At 40.9% G+C, this 17371-nt stretch overlaps 1 protein-coding gene across 1 annotated transcript in view; it reads right to left on the reverse strand.

Annotated features, from left to right (window-relative positions):
* Positions 1-963: 963 nt before the first annotated feature.
* The window catches only part of LOC141273234 (galectin-8-like), a 32839-nt gene continuing 16431 nt past the window's right edge, over positions 964-17371 (reverse strand). Inside the window, exons 11-13 of the mRNA XM_073684806.1 lie at positions 3017-3218; positions 2605-2724; positions 964-1186 (exon numbers count right to left, since the gene is read on the reverse strand). Of these exons, the coding sequence (XP_073540907.1) occupies positions 1178-1186; positions 2605-2724; positions 3017-3218 (331 nt within the window). The 3' untranslated portion in view covers positions 964-1177. The remainder of the gene's footprint in view (positions 1187-2604; positions 2725-3016; positions 3219-17371) is intronic.

Here is a 17371-nt window from a genome sequence, read left to right on the forward strand (position 1 = left end):
ATCCAAACAAACATGTTTTGTTGGATTATTTTAAGGTCTGGGGAGGGGTTAAACAAAAATGTATACTCACTTGTCCTAGGCCAATCATCTGACCAATTCTACAGCAGCTTCATGATCCTTCTCGCATATTTTTATGGCAATAAGAGACCTTTCATATCGGTTGGATTTTATTTGTACCGAATTAAATCTGCTGCATAATTAGAGCGAATCTGCCCAAAACAAATTTTTCCCATGTTCTTCTCCACCCTATGGTCAGATTGATCTTAATATCAGGATTACACATTCTGGCATAGATTTAAAGTAAGTACACCAGCCTCATTGGTTTCAAAGAATGTGCATGAATTTATACAATCCCTTATTCCATAAGGATTTAGCCGACTCTTAGCTTAAAGGGGTTTGAACTAAATTTCTGCAGTCCCTCTACCTGACTACCGATTGGCAACTCTTGACATTGTGCATTATAATCATTGGCAGGATGTCCATCAATTGCCAGAGTGAACGGGCGGTCACATGAGACAGTGTTTGATCTGCATTCTGGTGGTCACATGCCAACTAGACTCTCATCTGTTTCTCTCAGTGTTCTATTGATAGAGAAGCTTATGAGAATCTAGTCGGCATGTGACTGTGACCACCTGCTCGCTCTGACATTTGAGGTCAATCCTGACAGTGTGCGTAATGCATAACTGTCAGTAGTGGCGTAACTTGAAGTTCATAGACCCCATTGCAAAAGCTCCAATGGGGTCTCAATTATTGCAAGTCTTTAATAGTATTGGTCTTTTCATATAGGCCAAAGGGACTTTTTGGGCCCCTTAGGCTCTAGGGCCTGTGTGCGATTGCAACCCCTGTACCTATTGTGGTGACGCCCCTAACTGTGAGCATTCACCAATCTGTAGTCACAATCAGAAGCTTTAACACCCTTTACCTGTATATAAATGTATTATATAATGAGACGCTGTAGCCGAGTTTAATATTCACGTTTATTGCTATAAATTACCCTGTCGGTCATACAAGATATATTGTTTAAATGTATTGTATCACCCAAGAATTATGACAATTAAAAAAAAATAAAACTTAAAATCAACAAAAGCAGTAAATCATAGGAGCAAAGTGATGGCTGAGATCGCAAAAAAATACGCTCTAAATTTGGTATTTGTCCAACCGGAAACTAATGACTTTATCATACGCCCTAGAGAAAAAAAGGAGATAAAAGTCATTCATGAATATAGTGATAAAATCATTTAGAGTCTAAGTGCATAATCCTATATTTCTTATATTATCGGATGTTATATTGTAGAGTGAATTGTATTTTGGTATTAAAGGGAACCTGTCAGCATGTGTTTACGTATAGTAGTACTGGTATGGCTCTATAGGTGCTCTCCCCCCAATAAAAACAATATCTTTTTTGTGGAGATCCGATGTGCCAGTTATGAAAAATTAGGAGTGGAAGCCATATGCAAATCAGAATAGTAGTGCAGTGGGGCGTGTTCATGCACTTGGAGGAAGCCATCCAAGTGCACTGACACACCCCCAGCCTGATTTGCATACGACTTATACACCAAATTTCTCATGGCTAGTGCATCAGATCTCCACAAAAAAGGCATCATTTTTATCGAGGGACAAGCACCTACACAGCCCGGCCAGTACTGCTATATGTAAACACACGCTGACAGATTGCCTTTAAATCCCATTCGTACAATATAGTGGTAAACGAATCTCCAAAAATGTGAAATCTACAGTATGCTAGAATTGGACCAGGAAATTTGATTTTGGGTAAAAAAAAAATTAATACTCAACTCCCCACTCACTGGACCCACCACCACACTCCCCACTCACTGGACCCACCACCACACTCCTCACTCACTGGACCCACCATCACACTCCTCACTCACCGGACCCACCACCACACTCCTCACTCACTGGACCCACCACCACACACCCCACTCACTGGACCCACCACCACACTCCTCACTCACTGGACCCACCACCACACACCCCACTCACTGGACCCACCACCACACACCACACTCACCGGACCCACAACCACACTCCACATTCACCGGACCCACCACCACACACCCCACTCACTGGACCCACCACCACACTCCACACTCACCGGACCCACAACCACACTCCACATTCACCGGACCCACAACCACACTCCCCACTCAATGGACCCACCACCACACTCCGAACTCACTGGACCCACCACCACACACCGAACTCACTGGACCCACAACCACACTCCGAACTCACTTGACCTACCACCACACTCCCTCTCTCCAGTCCTTCAATTACTCCCTTCAGCCTCTTTACTTTGGCGCACAATGTCCTCCTGCTACACCTTCATGCTGTACTATTGATTCGAGGGCTGACTAGTCCTCAGGCAATGCATGTTGTTATGTTATGGCATTAAGACATCTCTTGTGACATCAGAGGCCTATTCTCCACTTGAGGTCGCAATGTGGAAGATGCCCGAAAAAAGATGTCAAGAAATGAAGAGGACGGTGGGAGCTCTGAGGAGGGCCAGGCGGGAGCGGTGGCAGTGTTTGTTTTTTTTTAAATCCGCGGCATGCAACATTCATATACTCCTATCATCTCACTCACCCCCGATGTATGTATCTCCACACTGGTCAGCTTGACATCGCCCTTTATTGCTAAAGTGCTGATTCGGTGCAGAGGAATTCTGTGATAATATTCCATAAAGTGGCGTCCATTCACGTAAACCTGGAAGAAAGGCATTTTATTTTAAGATTAGAGGATATAAAATGATCAGCGCTGGATCTCTAATTCCTGCCAGGAAAACTGAGACTGAAATTGGCCATACACTTCAGATAACTACGGCAAAATCTCGTGTACCACCCCCATACACATGTCTGAAGACGTTTATCATGAAAAGATAAAACTTCAATTATTTCCTTTGGAATAAAAATAAATGTGCTTTTCATTAATATGATCTGATTCCCTTTATGCCATAGATTATATCCTGCATGTAATTCTAATGATTATGTAAACCTACTTTATATTCACACTTTGTAACTAGGATATGGAGTTCAAAAAGTTGTCCCTTTTGAAAAGGCATCTCAGACTTGTAGTCTTCCTCTCCCCAATTCTCTTGTTCCATTGTGTTGCAAACAACAAGTCCTTCATTAAAACGAGGATTGAAATGGAAGGCGACATCATCAATTTCAGCACGACCACATTGGAAATTCACGACAAACCTAAAAGAAAAAATAATATATACTGAGTACAAGGATTAGGATGATGAAGAATTTCCAAAGACAGGACATTCTTACTTCTTATTAAGGAGTGGATTTTAGACGCCATGAAAAATTTTTTCAGCCCAAACCAAGATTACACTCAAAAGGAAAGGAATGAGTATTTTCCTTAAAGGGGTTGTCCACTACTTTATATTTCCCCCCATGTATTCCCCCCGGGGCCCCTAAGACATCTTGTAAATACCTTCTATTGCTGATAATGCCAGTGAGCGGCGCTATCATAATAGTCTAGGATAGGGGAAAAGAAAAGCGCTATCTAAGCGTAATAGTCAAGGATAGGGGAAAAGAAGAGCGCTATCTAAGCGTAATAGTCAAGGATAGGGGAAAAGAAGAGCGATATCTAAGCGTAATAGTCAAGGATAGGGGAAAAGAAGAGTGCTATCTAAGTGTAATAGTCAAGGATAGGGGAAAAGAAGAGCGCTATCTAAGCGTAATAGTCAAGGATAGGGAAAAAGAAGAGCGATATCTAAGCGTAATAGTCAAGGATAGGGGAAAAGAAGAGCGCTATCTAAGCGTAATAGTCAAGGATAAGGGAAAAGAAGAGCGCTATCTAAGTGTAATAGTCAAGGATAGGGGAAAAGAAGAGTGCTATCTAAGCGTAATAGTCAAGGATAAGGGAAAAGAAGAGAGCTATCTAAGTGTAATAGTCAAGGATAGGGGAAAAGAAGAGCGCTATCTATGTGTAATAGTCAAGGATAGGGGAAAAGAAGAGCGCCATCTAAGCGTAATAGTCAAGGATAGGGGAAAAGAAGAGCGCCATCTAAGCGTAATAGTCAAGGATAGGGGAAAAGAAGAGCACCATCTAAGCGTAATAGTCAAGGATAGGGGAAAAGAAGAGCGCTATCTATGTGTAATAGTCAAGGATAGGGGAAAAGAAGAGCGACATCTAAGCGTAATAGTCAAGGATAGGGGAAAAGAAGAGCGCCATCTAAGCGTAATAGTCAAGGATAGGGGAAAAGAAGAGCACCATCTAAGCGTAATAGTCAAGGATAGGGGAAAAGAAGAGCGCTATCTAAGTGTACTAGTCAAGGATAGGGGAAAAGAAGTGCAATATCTAAGTGTAGTAGTCAAGGATAGGGGAAAATAAGTGCGATATCTAAGTGTAATAGTCAAGGATAGGGGAAAAGAAGATCGCTATCTAAGTGTAATAGTCAAGGATAGAGGAAAAGAAGAGCACTATCTAAGCGTAATAGTCAAGGATAGGGGAAAAGAAGAGCACTATCTAAGCGTAATAGTCAAGGATAGGGGGAAAGAAGAGCACTATCTAAGCGTAATAGTCAAGGATAAGGGAAAAGAAGAGCGCAATCTAAGCGTAATAGTCAAGGATAGGGGAAAAGAGGAGCGCTATCTAAGTGCTGTAATCAAGTATAGGGGAAAAGAAGAGCGCTATCTAAGAGTAATAGTCAAGGATAGGGGAAAAGAAGAGCACTATCTAAGCGTAATAGTCAAGGATAGGGGAAGAGAAGAGCACTATCTAAGCATAATAGTCAAAGATAGGGGAAAAGAAGAGCGCTATCTAAGCGTAATACTCAAGGATAGGGGAAAAGAAGAGCGCTATCTAAGCGTAATAGTCAAGGATAAGGGAAAAGAAGAGCGCTATCTAAGCGTAATAGTCAAGGATAGGGGAAAAGAAGAGCGCTATCTAAGCGTAATAGTCAAGGATAGGGGAAAAGAATAGCGCTATCTAAGCGTAATAGTCAAGGATAGGGGAAAAGAAGAGCGCTATCTAAGCGTAATAGTCAAGGATAAGGGAAAAGAAGAGCGCTAACTAAGCGTAATAGTCAAGGATAGGGGAAAAGAAGAGCGCTATCTAAGCGTAATAGTCAAGCATAGGGGAAAAGAAGAGCGCTATCTAAGCGTAATAGTCAAGGATAGGGGAAAAGAAGAGCGCTATCTAAGCGTAATAGTCAAGGATAGGGGAAAAGAAGAGCGCTATCTAAGCGTAATAGTCAAGGATAGGGGAAAAGAAGAGCGCTATCTAAGCTTTGTAGTCAAAGATAGGGGAGTAGAAGAGCGCTATCTAAGCTTAGTAGTCGAGGATAGGGGAAAAGAAGAGCGCTATCTAAGTGTAATAGTCAAGGATAGGGGAAAAGAAAAGCGCTATGTAAGTGTAATAGTCAAGGATAAGGGAAAAGAAGAGCGCTATCTAAGCTTTGTAGTCAAAGATAGGGGAGTAGAAGAGCGCTATCTAAGTGTAATAGTCAAGGATAGGGGACAAGAAGAGCGCTATGTAAGTGTAATAGTCAAGGATTAGGGAAAAGAAGAGCACTATCTCAGCGTAATAGTCAAGAATAGGGGAAAAGAAGAGCGCTCTCTAAGCTTTGTAGTCAAAGATAGTGGAGTAGAAGAGCGCTATCTAAGCTTAGTAGTCTAGGATAGGTGAAAAGAAGAGCGCTATGTAAGTGTAATAGTCAAGGATAGGGGAAAAGAAGAGCGCTATCTAAGTGTAATAGTCAAGGATAGCGGAAAAGAAGAGCGCTATCTAAGTGTAATAATCAAGGATAGGGGAAAAGAAGAGCACTATCTAAGCATAATAGTCAAGGATAGGGGAAAAGAAGAGCGCTATATAAGGTTTGTAGTCAAAGATAGGGGAGTAGAAGAGCCCTATCTAAGATTAGTAGTCTAGGGTAAGGGAAAAGAAGAGCGCTATCTAAGGGTAATAGTCAAGGATAAGGGAAAAGAAGAGCGCTATCTAAGTGTAATAGTCTAGGACAGCGGAAAAGAAGAGCCCTATCTAAGCGTAATAGTCAAGGATAGGGGAAAAGAAGAGCGCTATCTAAGCGTAATAGTCAAGGATAGGGGAAAAGAAGAGCGATATCTAAGCGTAATAGTCAAGGATAGGGGAAAAGAAGAGTGCTATCTAAGTGTAATAGTCAAGGATAGGGGAAAAGAAGAGCGCTATCTAAGCGTAATAGTCAAGGATAGGGAAAAAGAAGAGCGATATCTAAGCGTAATAGTCAAGGATAGGGGAAAAGAAGAGCGCTATCTAAGCGTAATAGTCAAGGATAAGGGAAAAGAAGAGCGCTATCTAAGTGTAATAGTCAAGGATAGGGGAAAAGAAGAGTGCTATCTAAGCGTAATAGTCAAGGATAAGGGAAAAGAAGAGAGCTATCTAAGTGTAATAGTCAAGGATAGGGGAAAAGAAGAGCGCTATCTATGTGTAATAGTCAAGGATAGGGGAAAAGAAGAGCGCCATCTAAGCGTAATAGTCAAGGATAGGGGAAAAGAAGAGCGCCATCTAAGCGTAATAGTCAAGGATAGGGGAAAAGAAGAGCACCATCTAAGCGTAATAGTCAAGGATAGGGGAAAAGAAGAGCGCTATCTATGTGTAATAGTCAAGGATAGGGGAAAAGAAGAGCGACATCTAAGCGTAATAGTCAAGGATAGGGGAAAAGAAGAGCGCCATCTAAGCGTAATAGTCAAGGATAGGGGAAAAGAAGAGCACCATCTAAGCGTAATAGTCAAGGATAGGGGAAAAGAAGAGCGCTATCTAAGTGTACTAGTCAAGGATAGGGGAAAAGAAGTACAATATCTAAGTGTAGTAGTCAAGGATAGGGGAAAATAAGTGCGATATCTAAGTGTAATAGTCAAGGATAGGGGAAAAGAAGATCGCTATCTAAGTGTAATAGTCAAGGATAGAGGAAAAGAAGAGCACTATCTAAGCGTAATAGTCAAGGATAGGGGAAAAGAAGAGCACTATCTAAGCGTAATAGTCAAGGATAGGGGGAAAGAAGAGCACTATCTAAGCGTAATAGTCAAGGATAAGGGAAAAGAAGAGCGCAATCTAAGCGTAATAGTCAAGGATAGGGGAAAAGAGGAGCGCTATCTAAGTGCTGTAATCAAGTATAGGGGAAAAGAAGAGCGCTATCTAAGAGTAATAGTCAAGGATAGGGGAAAAGAAGAGCACTATCTAAGCGTAATAGTCAAGGATAGGGGAAGAGAAGAGCACTATCTAAGCATAATAGTCAAAGATAGGGGAAAAGAAGAGCGCTATCTAAGCGTAATACTCAAGGATAGGGGAAAAGAAGAGCGCTATCTAAGCGTAATAGTCAAGGATAAGGGAAAAGAAGAGCGCTATCTAAGCGTAATAGTCAAGGATAGGGGAAAAGAAGAGCGCTATCTAAGCGTAATAGTCAAGGATAGGGGAAAAGAATAGCGCTATCTAAGCGTAATAGTCAAGGATAGGGGAAAAGAAGAGCGCTATCTAAGCGTAATAGTCAAGGATAAGGGAAAAGAAGAGCGCTAACTAAGCGTAATAGTCAAGGATAGGGGAAAAGAAGAGCGCTATCTAAGCGTAATAGTCAAGCATAGGGGAAAAGAAGAGCGCTATCTAAGCGTAATAGTCAAGGATAGGGGAAAAGAAGAGCGCTATCTAAGCGTAATAGTCAAGGATAGGGGAAAAGAAGAGCGCTATCTAAGCGTAATAGTCAAGGATAGGGGAAAAGAAGAGCGCTATCTAAGCTTTGTAGTCAAAGATAGGGGAGTAGAAGAGCGCTATCTAAGCTTAGTAGTCGAGGATAGGGGAAAAGAAGAGCGCTATCTAAGTGTAATAGTCAAGGATAGGGGAAAAGAAAAGCGCTATGTAAGTGTAATAGTCAAGGATAAGGGAAAAGAAGAGCGCTATCTAAGCTTTGTAGTCAAAGATAGGGGAGTAGAAGAGCGCTATCTAAGTGTAATAGTCAAGGATAGGGGACAAGAAGAGCGCTATGTAAGTGTAATAGTCAAGGATTAGGGAAAAGAAGAGCACTATCTCAGCGTAATAGTCAAGAATAGGGGAAAAGAAGAGCGCTCTCTAAGCTTTGTAGTCAAAGATAGTGGAGTAGAAGAGCGCTATCTAAGCTTAGTAGTCTAGGATAGGTGAAAAGAAGAGCGCTATGTAAGTGTAATAGTCAAGGATAGGGGAAAAGAAGAGCGCTATCTAAGTGTAATAGTCAAGGATAGCGGAAAAGAAGAGCGCTATCTAAGTGTAATAATCAAGGATAGGGGAAAAGAAGAGCACTATCTAAGCATAATAGTCAAGGATAGGGGAAAAGAAGAGCGCTATATAAGGTTTGTAGTCAAAGATAGGGGAGTAGAAGAGCCCTATCTAAGATTAGTAGTCTAGGGTAAGGGAAAAGAAGAGCGCTATCTAAGGGTAATAGTCAAGGATAAGGGAAAAGAAGAGCGCTATCTAAGTGTAATAGTCTAGGACAGCGGAAAAGAAGAGCCCTATCTAAGCGTAATAGTCAAGGATAGGGGAAAAGAAGAGCGCTATCTAAACGTAATAGTCAAGGATAAGGGAAAAGAAGAGTGCTATCTAAGCGTAATATTCAATGATAGGGGAAAAGAAGAGTGCTATCTAAGTGTAATAGTCAAGGATAAGGGAAAAGAAGAGTGCTATCTAAGCGTAATAGTCAAGGATAGGGAAAAAGAAGAGCGCTATCTAAGAGTAATAGTCAAGGATAAGAAAAAGAACAGCGCTATCTAAGCGTAATAGTCAAGGATAAGGGAAAAGAAGAGCGCTATCTAAGCGTATTAGTCAAGGATAGGGGAAAAGAAGAGCGCTATCTAAGCGCAATAGTCAAGGATAGGGGAAAAGAAGAGCGCTATCTAAGGGTAATAGTCAAGGATAAGGGAAAAGAAGAGCGCTATCTAAGCGTAATAGTCAAGGATAGGGGAAAAGAAGAGCGCTATCTAAGCGTAATAGTCAAGGATAAGGGAAAAGAAGAGTGCTATCTAAGTGTAATAGTCAAGGATAGGGGAAAAGAAGAGTGCTATCTAAGCATAATAGTCAAGGATAGGGGAAAAGAAGAGCGCTATCTAAGAGTAATAGTCAAGGATAAGGGAAAAGAAGACCGCTATCTAAGCGTAATAGTCAAGGATAAGGGAAAAGAAGCGCGCTATCTAAGTGTAATAGTAAAGGATAGGGGAAAAGAAGAGCGCTATCTAAGCTTTGTAGTCAAAGATAGGGGGGTAGAAGAGCGCTATCTAAGTGTAATAGTCAAGGATAGGGGAAAAGAAGAGCGCTTTATAAGTGTAATAGTCAATAATAGGGGAAAAGAAGAGCGCTATCTAAGCTTTGTAGTCAAAGATAGGGGAGTAGAAGAGCGCTATCTAAGCTTAGTAGTCTAGGATAGGTGAAAAGAAGAGAGCTATATAAGTGTAATAGTCAAGGATAGGGGAAAAGAAGAGCGCTATCTAAGTGTAATAGTCAAGGAGAGCGGAAAAGAAGAGCGCTATCTAAGTATAATAGTCAAGGATAGGGGAAAAGAAGAGCGCTATCTAAGCGTAATAGTCAAGGATAGGGGAAAAGAAGAGCACTATCTAAGCATAATAGTCAAGGATAGGGGAAAAGAAGAGAGCTATCTAAGCTTTGTAGTCAAAGATAGGGGAGTAGAAGAGCGCTATCTAAGCCTAGTAGTCTAGGGTAGGGGAAAAGAAGAGCGCTATCTAAGCGTAATAGTCAAGGATAAGGGAAAAGAAGAGCACTATCTAAGTGTAATAATCTAGGACAGCGGAAAAGAAGAGCGTTATCTAAGCGTAATAGTCAAGGATAAGGGAAAAGAAGAGTGCTATCTAAGCGTAATATTCAAGGATAAGGGAAAAGAAGAGCGCTATCTAAGCGTAATAGTCAAGGATAGGGGAAAAGAAGAGCGCTATCTAAGCGTAATAGTCAAGGATAAGGGAAAAGAAGAGTGCTATCTAAGCGTAATATTCAATGATAGGGGAAAAGAAGAGCGCTATCTAAGCGTAATAATCAAGGATAGGGGAAAAGAAGAGCGCTATCTAAGCTTTGTAGTCAAAGATAGGGGAGTAGAAGTGCGCTATCTAAGCTTAGTAGTCTAGGATAGGGGAAAAGAAGAGCGCTATCTAAGTGTAATAGTCAAGGATAGGGGAAAAGAAGAGCGCTATCTAAGCGTAATATTCAAGGATAGGGGAAAAGAAGAGCACTATCTAAGCATAATAGTCAAGGATAGGGGAAAAGAAGAGCGCTATCTAAGCTTTGTAGTCAAAGATAGGGGAGTAGAAGAGCGCTATCTAAGCTTAGTAGTCTAGGGTAGGGGAAAAGAAGAGCGCAATCTAAGCGTAATAGTCAAGGATAAGGGAAAAGAAGAGCACTATCTAAGTGTAATAGTCTAGGACAGCGGAAAAGAAGAGCGTTATCTAAGCGTAATAGTCAAGGATAGGGGAAAAGAAGAGCGCTATCTAAGCGTAATAGTCAAGGATAAGGGAAAAGAAGAGTGCTATCTAAGCGTAATATTCAAGGATAAGGGAAAAGAAGAGCGCTATCTAAGTGTAATAGTCAAGGATAGGGGAAAAGAAGAGCGCTATCTAAGCGTAATAGTCAAGGATAAGGGAAAAGAAGAGTGCTATCTAAGCGTAATATTCAATGATAGGGGAAAAGAAGAGCGCTATCTAAGTGTAATAGTCAAGGATAGGGGAAAAGAAGAGCGCTATCTAAGCGTAATAGTCAAGGATAGGGGAAAAGAAGAGCGCTATCTAAGCTTTGTAGTCAAAATTAGGGGAGTAGAAGAGCGCTATCTAAGCTTAGTAGTCTAGGATAGGGAAAAAGAAGAGCGCTATCTAAGTGTAATAGTCAAAGATAGGGGAAAAGAAGAGCGCTATGTAAGTGTAATAGTCAAGGATTAGGGAAAAGAAGAGCACTATCTCAGCGTAATAGTCAAGAATAGGGGAAAAGAAGAGCGCTATCTAAGCTTTGTAGTCAAAGATAGGGGAGTAGAAGAGCGCTATCTAAGCTTCGTAGTCTAGGATAGGTGAAAAGAAGAGCGCTATGTAAGTGTAATAGTCAAGGATAGGGGAAAAGAAGAGCGCTATCTAAGTGTAATAGTCAAGGATAGCGGAAAAGAAGAGCGCTATCTAAGGTTTGTAGTCAAAGAAAGGGGAGTAGAAGAGCGCTATCTAAGCTTAGTAGTCTAGGGTAGGGGAAAAGAAGAGCGCTATCTAAGCGTAATAGTCAAGGATAAGGGAAAAGAAGAGTGCTATCTAAGTGTAATAGTCTAGGACAGTGGAAAAGAAGAGCGCTATCTAAGCGTAATAGTCAAGGATAGGGGAAAAGAAGAGTGCTATCTAAGCGTCATATTCAAGGATAAGGGAAAAGAAGAGCGCTATCTAAGCGTAATAGTCAAGGATAGGGGAAAAGAAGAGCGCTATCTAAGCTTTGTAGTCAAAGATAGGGGAGTAGAAGAGCGCTATCTAATCTTAGTAGTCTAGGATAGGGGAAAAGAAGAGCGCTATCTAAGCTTAGTAGTCTAGGATAGGTGAAAAGAAGAGCGCTATGTAAGTGTAATAGTCAAGGATAGGGGAAAAGAAGAGCGCTATCTAAGCGTAATAGTCAAGGATAGGGGAAAAGAAGAGTACTATCTAAGCATAATAGTCAAGGATAGGGGAAAAGAAGAGCGCTATCTAAGGTTTGCAGTCAAAGATAGGGGAGTAGAAGAGCGCTATCTAAGCTTAGTAGTCTAGGGTAGGGGAAAAGAAGAGCGCTATCTAAGCGTAATAGTCAAGGATAAGGGAAAAGAAGAGTGCTATCTAAGTGTAATAGTCTAAGACAGTGGAAAAGAAGAGCGCTATCTAAGCGTAATAGTCAAGGATAGGGGAAAAGAAGAGCGCTATCTAAGCATAATAGTCAAGGATAAGGGAAAAGAAGAGTGCTATCTAAGCGTAATATTCAAGGATAGGGGAAAAGAAGAGCGCTATCTAAGGGTAATAGTCAAAGATAAGGGAAAAGAAGAGCGCTATCTAAGCGTAATAGTCAAGGATAGGGGAAAAGAAGAGCGCTATCTAAGCGTAATAGTCAAGGATAAGGGAAAAGAATAGTGCTATCTAAGTGTAATAGTCAAGGTTAGGGGAAAAGAAGAGTGCTATCTAAGCGTAATAGTCAAGGATAGGGGAAAAGAAGAGCGCTATCTAAGAGTAATAGTCAAGGATAAGGGAAAAGAAGAGCGCTATCTAAGCGTAATAGTCAAGGATAAGGGAAAAGAAGCGCACTATCTAAGTGTAATAGTAAAGGATAGGGGAAAAGAAGAGCGCTATTTAAGCTTTGTAGTCAAAGATAGGGGAGTAGAAGAGCGCTATCTAAGTGTAATAGTCAAGGATTGGGGAAAAGAAGAGCGCTATGTAAGTGTAATAGTCAATAATAGGGGAAAAGAAGAGCGCTATCTAAGCTTTGTAGTCAAAGATAGGTGAGTAGAAGAGCGCTATCTAAGATAAGTAGTCTAGGATAGGTGAAAAGAAGAGCGCTATGTAAGTGTAATAGTCAAGGATAGGGGAAAAGATGAGCGCTATCTAAGTGTAATAGTCAAGGAGAGCGGAAAAGAAGAGCGCTATCTAAGTGTAATAGTCAAGGATAGGGGAAAAGAAGAGCGCTATCTAAGCGTAATAGTCAAGGATAGGGGAAAAGAAGAGCACTATCTAAGCATAATAGTCAAGGATAGGGGAAAAGAAGAGCGCTATCTAAGCTTTGTAGTCAAAGATAGGGGAGTAGAAGAGCGCTATCTAAGCTTAGTAGTCTAGGGTAGGGGAAAAGAAGAGCGCTATCTAAGCGTAATAGTCAAGGATAAGGGAAAAGAAGAGCACTATCTAAGTGTAATAGTCTAGGACAGCGGAAAAGAAGAGCGTTATCTAAGCGTAATAGTCAAGGATAGGGGAAAAGAAGAGCGCTATCTAAGCTTTGTAGTCAAAGATAGGGGAGTAGAAGAGCGCTATCTAAGCTTAGTAGTCGAGGATAGGGGAAAAGAAGAGCGCTATCTAAGTGTAATAGTCAAGGATAGGGGAAAAGAAAAGCGCTATGTAAGTGTAATAGTCAAGGATAAGGGAAAAGAAGAGCGCTATCTAAGCTTTGTAGTCAAAGATAGGGGAGTAGAAGAGCGCTATCTAAGTGTAATAGTCAAGGATAGGGGACAAGAAGAGCGCTATGTAAGTGTAATAGTCAAGGATTAGGGAAAAGAAGAGCACTATCTCAGCGTAATAGTCAAGAATAGGGGAAAAGAAGAGCGCTCTCTAAGCTTTGTAGTCAAAGATAGTGGAGTAGAAGAGCGCTATCTAAGCTTAGTAGTCTAGGATAGGTGAAAAGAAGAGCGCTATGTAAGTGTAATAGTCAAGGATAGGGGAAAAGAAGAGCGCTATCTAAGTGTAATAGTCAAGGATAGCGGAAAAGAAGAGCGCTATCTAAGTGTAATAATCAAGGATAGGGGAAAAGAAGAGCACTATCTAAGCATAATAGTCAAGGATAGGGGAAAAGAAGAGCGCTATATAAGGTTTGTAGTCAAAGATAGGGGAGTAGAAGAGCCCTATCTAAGATTAGTAGTCTAGGGTAAGGGAAAAGAAGAGCGCTATCTAAGGGTAATAGTCAAGGATAAGGGAAAAGAAGAGCGCTATCTAAGTGTAATAGTCTAGGACAGCGGAAAAGAAGAGCCCTATCTAAGCGTAATAGTCAAGGATAGGGGAAAAGAAGAGCGCTATCTAAACGTAATAGTCAAGGATAAGGGAAAAGAAGAGTGCTATCTAAGCGTAATATTCAATGATAGGGGAAAAGAAGAGTGCTATCTAAGTGTAATAGTCAAGGATAAGGGAAAAGAAGAGTGCTATCTAAGCGTAATAGTCAAGGATAGGGAAAAAGAAGAGCGCTATCTAAGAGTAATAGTCAAGGATAAGAAAAAGAACAGCGCTATCTAAGCGTAATAGTCAAGGATAAGGGAAAAGAAGAGCGCTATCTAAGCGTATTAGTCAAGGATAGGGGAAAAGAAGAGCGCTATCTAAGCGCAATAGTCAAGGATAGGGGAAAAGAAGAGCGCTATCTAAGGGTAATAGTCAAGGATAAGGGAAAAGAAGAGCGCTATCTAAGCGTAATAGTCAAGGATAGGGGAAAAGAAGAGCGCTATCTAAGCGTAATAGTCAAGGATAAGGGAAAAGAAGAGTGCTATCTAAGTGTAATAGTCAAGGATAGGGGAAAAGAAGAGTGCTATCTAAGCATAATAGTCAAGGATAGGGGAAAAGAAGAGCGCTATCTAAGAGTAATAGTCAAGGATAAGGGAAAAGAAGACCGCTATCTAAGCGTAATAGTCAAGGATAAGGGAAAAGAAGCGCGCTATCTAAGTGTAATAGTAAAGGATAGGGGAAAAGAAGAGCGCTATCTAAGCTTTGTAGTCAAAGATAGGGGGGTAGAAGAGCGCTATCTAAGTGTAATAGTCAAGGATAGGGGAAAAGAAGAGCGCTTTATAAGTGTAATAGTCAATAATAGGGGAAAAGAAGAGCGCTATCTAAGCTTTGTAGTCAAAGATAGGGGAGTAGAAGAGCGCTATCTAAGCTTAGTAGTCTAGGATAGGTGAAAAGAAGAGAGCTATATAAGTGTAATAGTCAAGGATAGGGGAAAAGAAGAGCGCTATCTAAGTGTAATAGTCAAGGAGAGCGGAAAAGAAGAGCGCTATCTAAGTATAATAGTCAAGGATAGGGGAAAAGAAGAGCGCTATCTAAGCGTAATAGTCAAGGATAGGGGAAAAGAAGAGCACTATCTAAGCATAATAGTCAAGGATAGGGGAAAAGAAGAGAGCTATCTAAGCTTTGTAGTCAAAGATAGGGGAGTAGAAGAGCGCTATCTAAGCCTAGTAGTCTAGGGTAGGGGAAAAGAAGAGCGCTATCTAAGCGTAATAGTCAAGGATAAGGGAAAAGAAGAGCACTATCTAAGTGTAATAATCTAGGACAGCGGAAAAGAAGAGCGTTATCTAAGCGTAATAGTCAAGGATAAGGGAAAAGAAGAGTGCTATCTAAGCGTAATATTCAAGGATAAGGGAAAAGAAGAGCGCTATCTAAGCGTAATAGTCAAGGATAGGGGAAAAGAAGAGCGCTATCTAAGCGTAATAGTCAAGGATAAGGGAAAAGAAGAGTGCTATCTAAGCGTAATATTCAATGATAGGGGAAAAGAAGAGCGCTATCTAAGCGTAATAATCAAGGATAGGGGAAAAGAAGAGCGCTATCTAAGCTTTGTAGTCAAAGATAGGGGAGTAGAAGTGCGCTATCTAAGCTTAGTAGTCTAGGATAGGGGAAAAGAAGAGCGCTATCTAAGTGTAATAGTCAAGGATAGGGGAAAAGAAGAGCGCTATCTAAGCGTAATATTCAAGGATAGGGGAAAAGAAGAGCACTATCTAAGCATAATAGTCAAGGATAGGGGAAAAGAAGAGCGCTATCTAAGCTTTGTAGTCAAAGATAGGGGAGTAGAAGAGCGCTATCTAAGCTTAGTAGTCTAGGGTAGGGGAAAAGAAGAGCGCAATCTAAGCGTAATAGTCAAGGATAAGGGAAAAGAAGAGCACTATCTAAGTGTAATAGTCTAGGACAGCGGAAAAGAAGAGCGTTATCTAAGCGTAATAGTCAAGGATAGGGGAAAAGAAGAGCGCTATCTAAGCGTAATAGTCAAGGATAAGGGAAAAGAAGAGTGCTATCTAAGCGTAATATTCAAGGATAAGGGAAAAGAAGAGCGCTATCTAAGTGTAATAGTCAAGGATAGGGGAAAAGAAGAGCGCTATCTAAGCGTAATAGTCAAGGATAAGGGAAAAGAAGAGTGCTATCTAAGCGTAATATTCAATGATAGGGGAAAAGAAGAGCGCTATCTAAGTGTAATAGTCAAGGATAGGGGAAAAGAAGAGCGCTATCTAAGCGTAATAGTCAAGGATAGGGGAAAAGAAGAGCGCTATCTAAGCTTTGTAGTCAAAATTAGGGGAGTAGAAGAGCGCTATCTAAGCTTAGTAGTCTAGGATAGGGAAAAAGAAGAGCGCTATCTAAGTGTAATAGTCAAAGATAGGGGAAAAGAAGAGCGCTATGTAAGTGTAATAGTCAAGGATTAGGGAAAAGAAGAGCACTATCTCAGCGTAATAGTCAAGAATAGGGGAAAAGAAGAGCGCTATCTAAGCTTTGTAGTCAAAGATAGGGGAGTAGAAGAGCGCTATCTAAGCTTCGTAGTCTAGGATAGGTGAAAAGAAGAGCGCTATGTAAGTGTAATAGTCAAGGATAGGGGAAAAGAAGAGCGCTATCTAAGTGTAATAGTCAAGGATAGCGGAAAAGAAGAGCGCTATCTAAGGTTTGTAGTCAAAGAAAGGGGAGTAGAAGAGCGCTATCTAAGCTTAGTAGTCTAGGGTAGGGGAAAAGAAGAGCGCTATCTAAGCGTAATAGTCAAGGATAAGGGAAAAGAAGAGTGCTATCTAAGTGTAATAGTCTAGGACAGTGGAAAAGAAGAGCGCTATCTAAGCGTAATAGTCAAGGATAGGGGAAAAGAAGAGTGCTATCTAAGCGTCATATTCAAGGATAAGGGAAAAGAAGAGCGCTATCTAAGCGTAATAGTCAAGGATAGGGGAAAAGAAGAGCGCTATCTAAGCTTTGTAGTCAAAGATAGGGGAGTAGAAGAGCGCTATCTAATCTTAGTAGTCTAGGATAGGGGAAAAGAAGAGCGCTATCTAAGCTTAGTAGTCTAGGATAGGTGAAAAGAAGAGCGCTATGTAAGTGTAATAGTCAAGGATAGGGGAAAAGAAGAGCGCTATCTAAGCGTAATAGTCAAGGATAGGGGAAAAGAAGAGTACTATCTAAGCATAATAGTCAAGGATAGGGGAAAAGAAGAGCGCTATCTAAGGTTTGCAGTCAAAGATAGGGGAGTAGAAGAGCGCTATCTAAGCTTAGTAGTCTAGGGTAGGGGAAAAGAAGAGCGCTATCTAAGCGTAATAGTCAAGGATAAGGGAAAAGAAGAGTGCTATCTAAGTGTAATAGTCTAAGACAGTGGAAAAGAAGAGCGCTATCTAAGCGTAATAGTCAAGGATAGGGGAAAAGAAGAGCGCTATCTAAGCATAATAGTCAAGGATAAGGGAAAAGAAGAGTGCTATCTAAGCGTAATATTCAAGGATAGGGGAAAAGAAGAGCGCTATCTAAGGGTAATAGTCAAAGATAAGGGAAAAGAAGAGCGCTATCTAAGCGTAATAGTCAAGGATAGGGGAAAAGAAGAGCGCTATCTAAGCGTAATAGTCAAGGATAAGGGAAAAGAATAGTGCTATCTAAGTGTAATAGTCAAGGTTAGGGGAAAAGAAGAGTGCTATCTAAGCGTAATAGTCAAGGATAGG

The sequence above is a fragment of the Phyllobates terribilis genome, unplaced genomic scaffold, assembly GCF_046119375.1.
Source record: "Phyllobates terribilis strain yellow unplaced genomic scaffold, ASM4611937v1 Scaffold_5__5_contigs__length_657084704, whole genome shotgun sequence".
NCBI lineage: Eukaryota > Metazoa > Chordata > Amphibia > Anura > Dendrobatidae > Phyllobates > Phyllobates terribilis.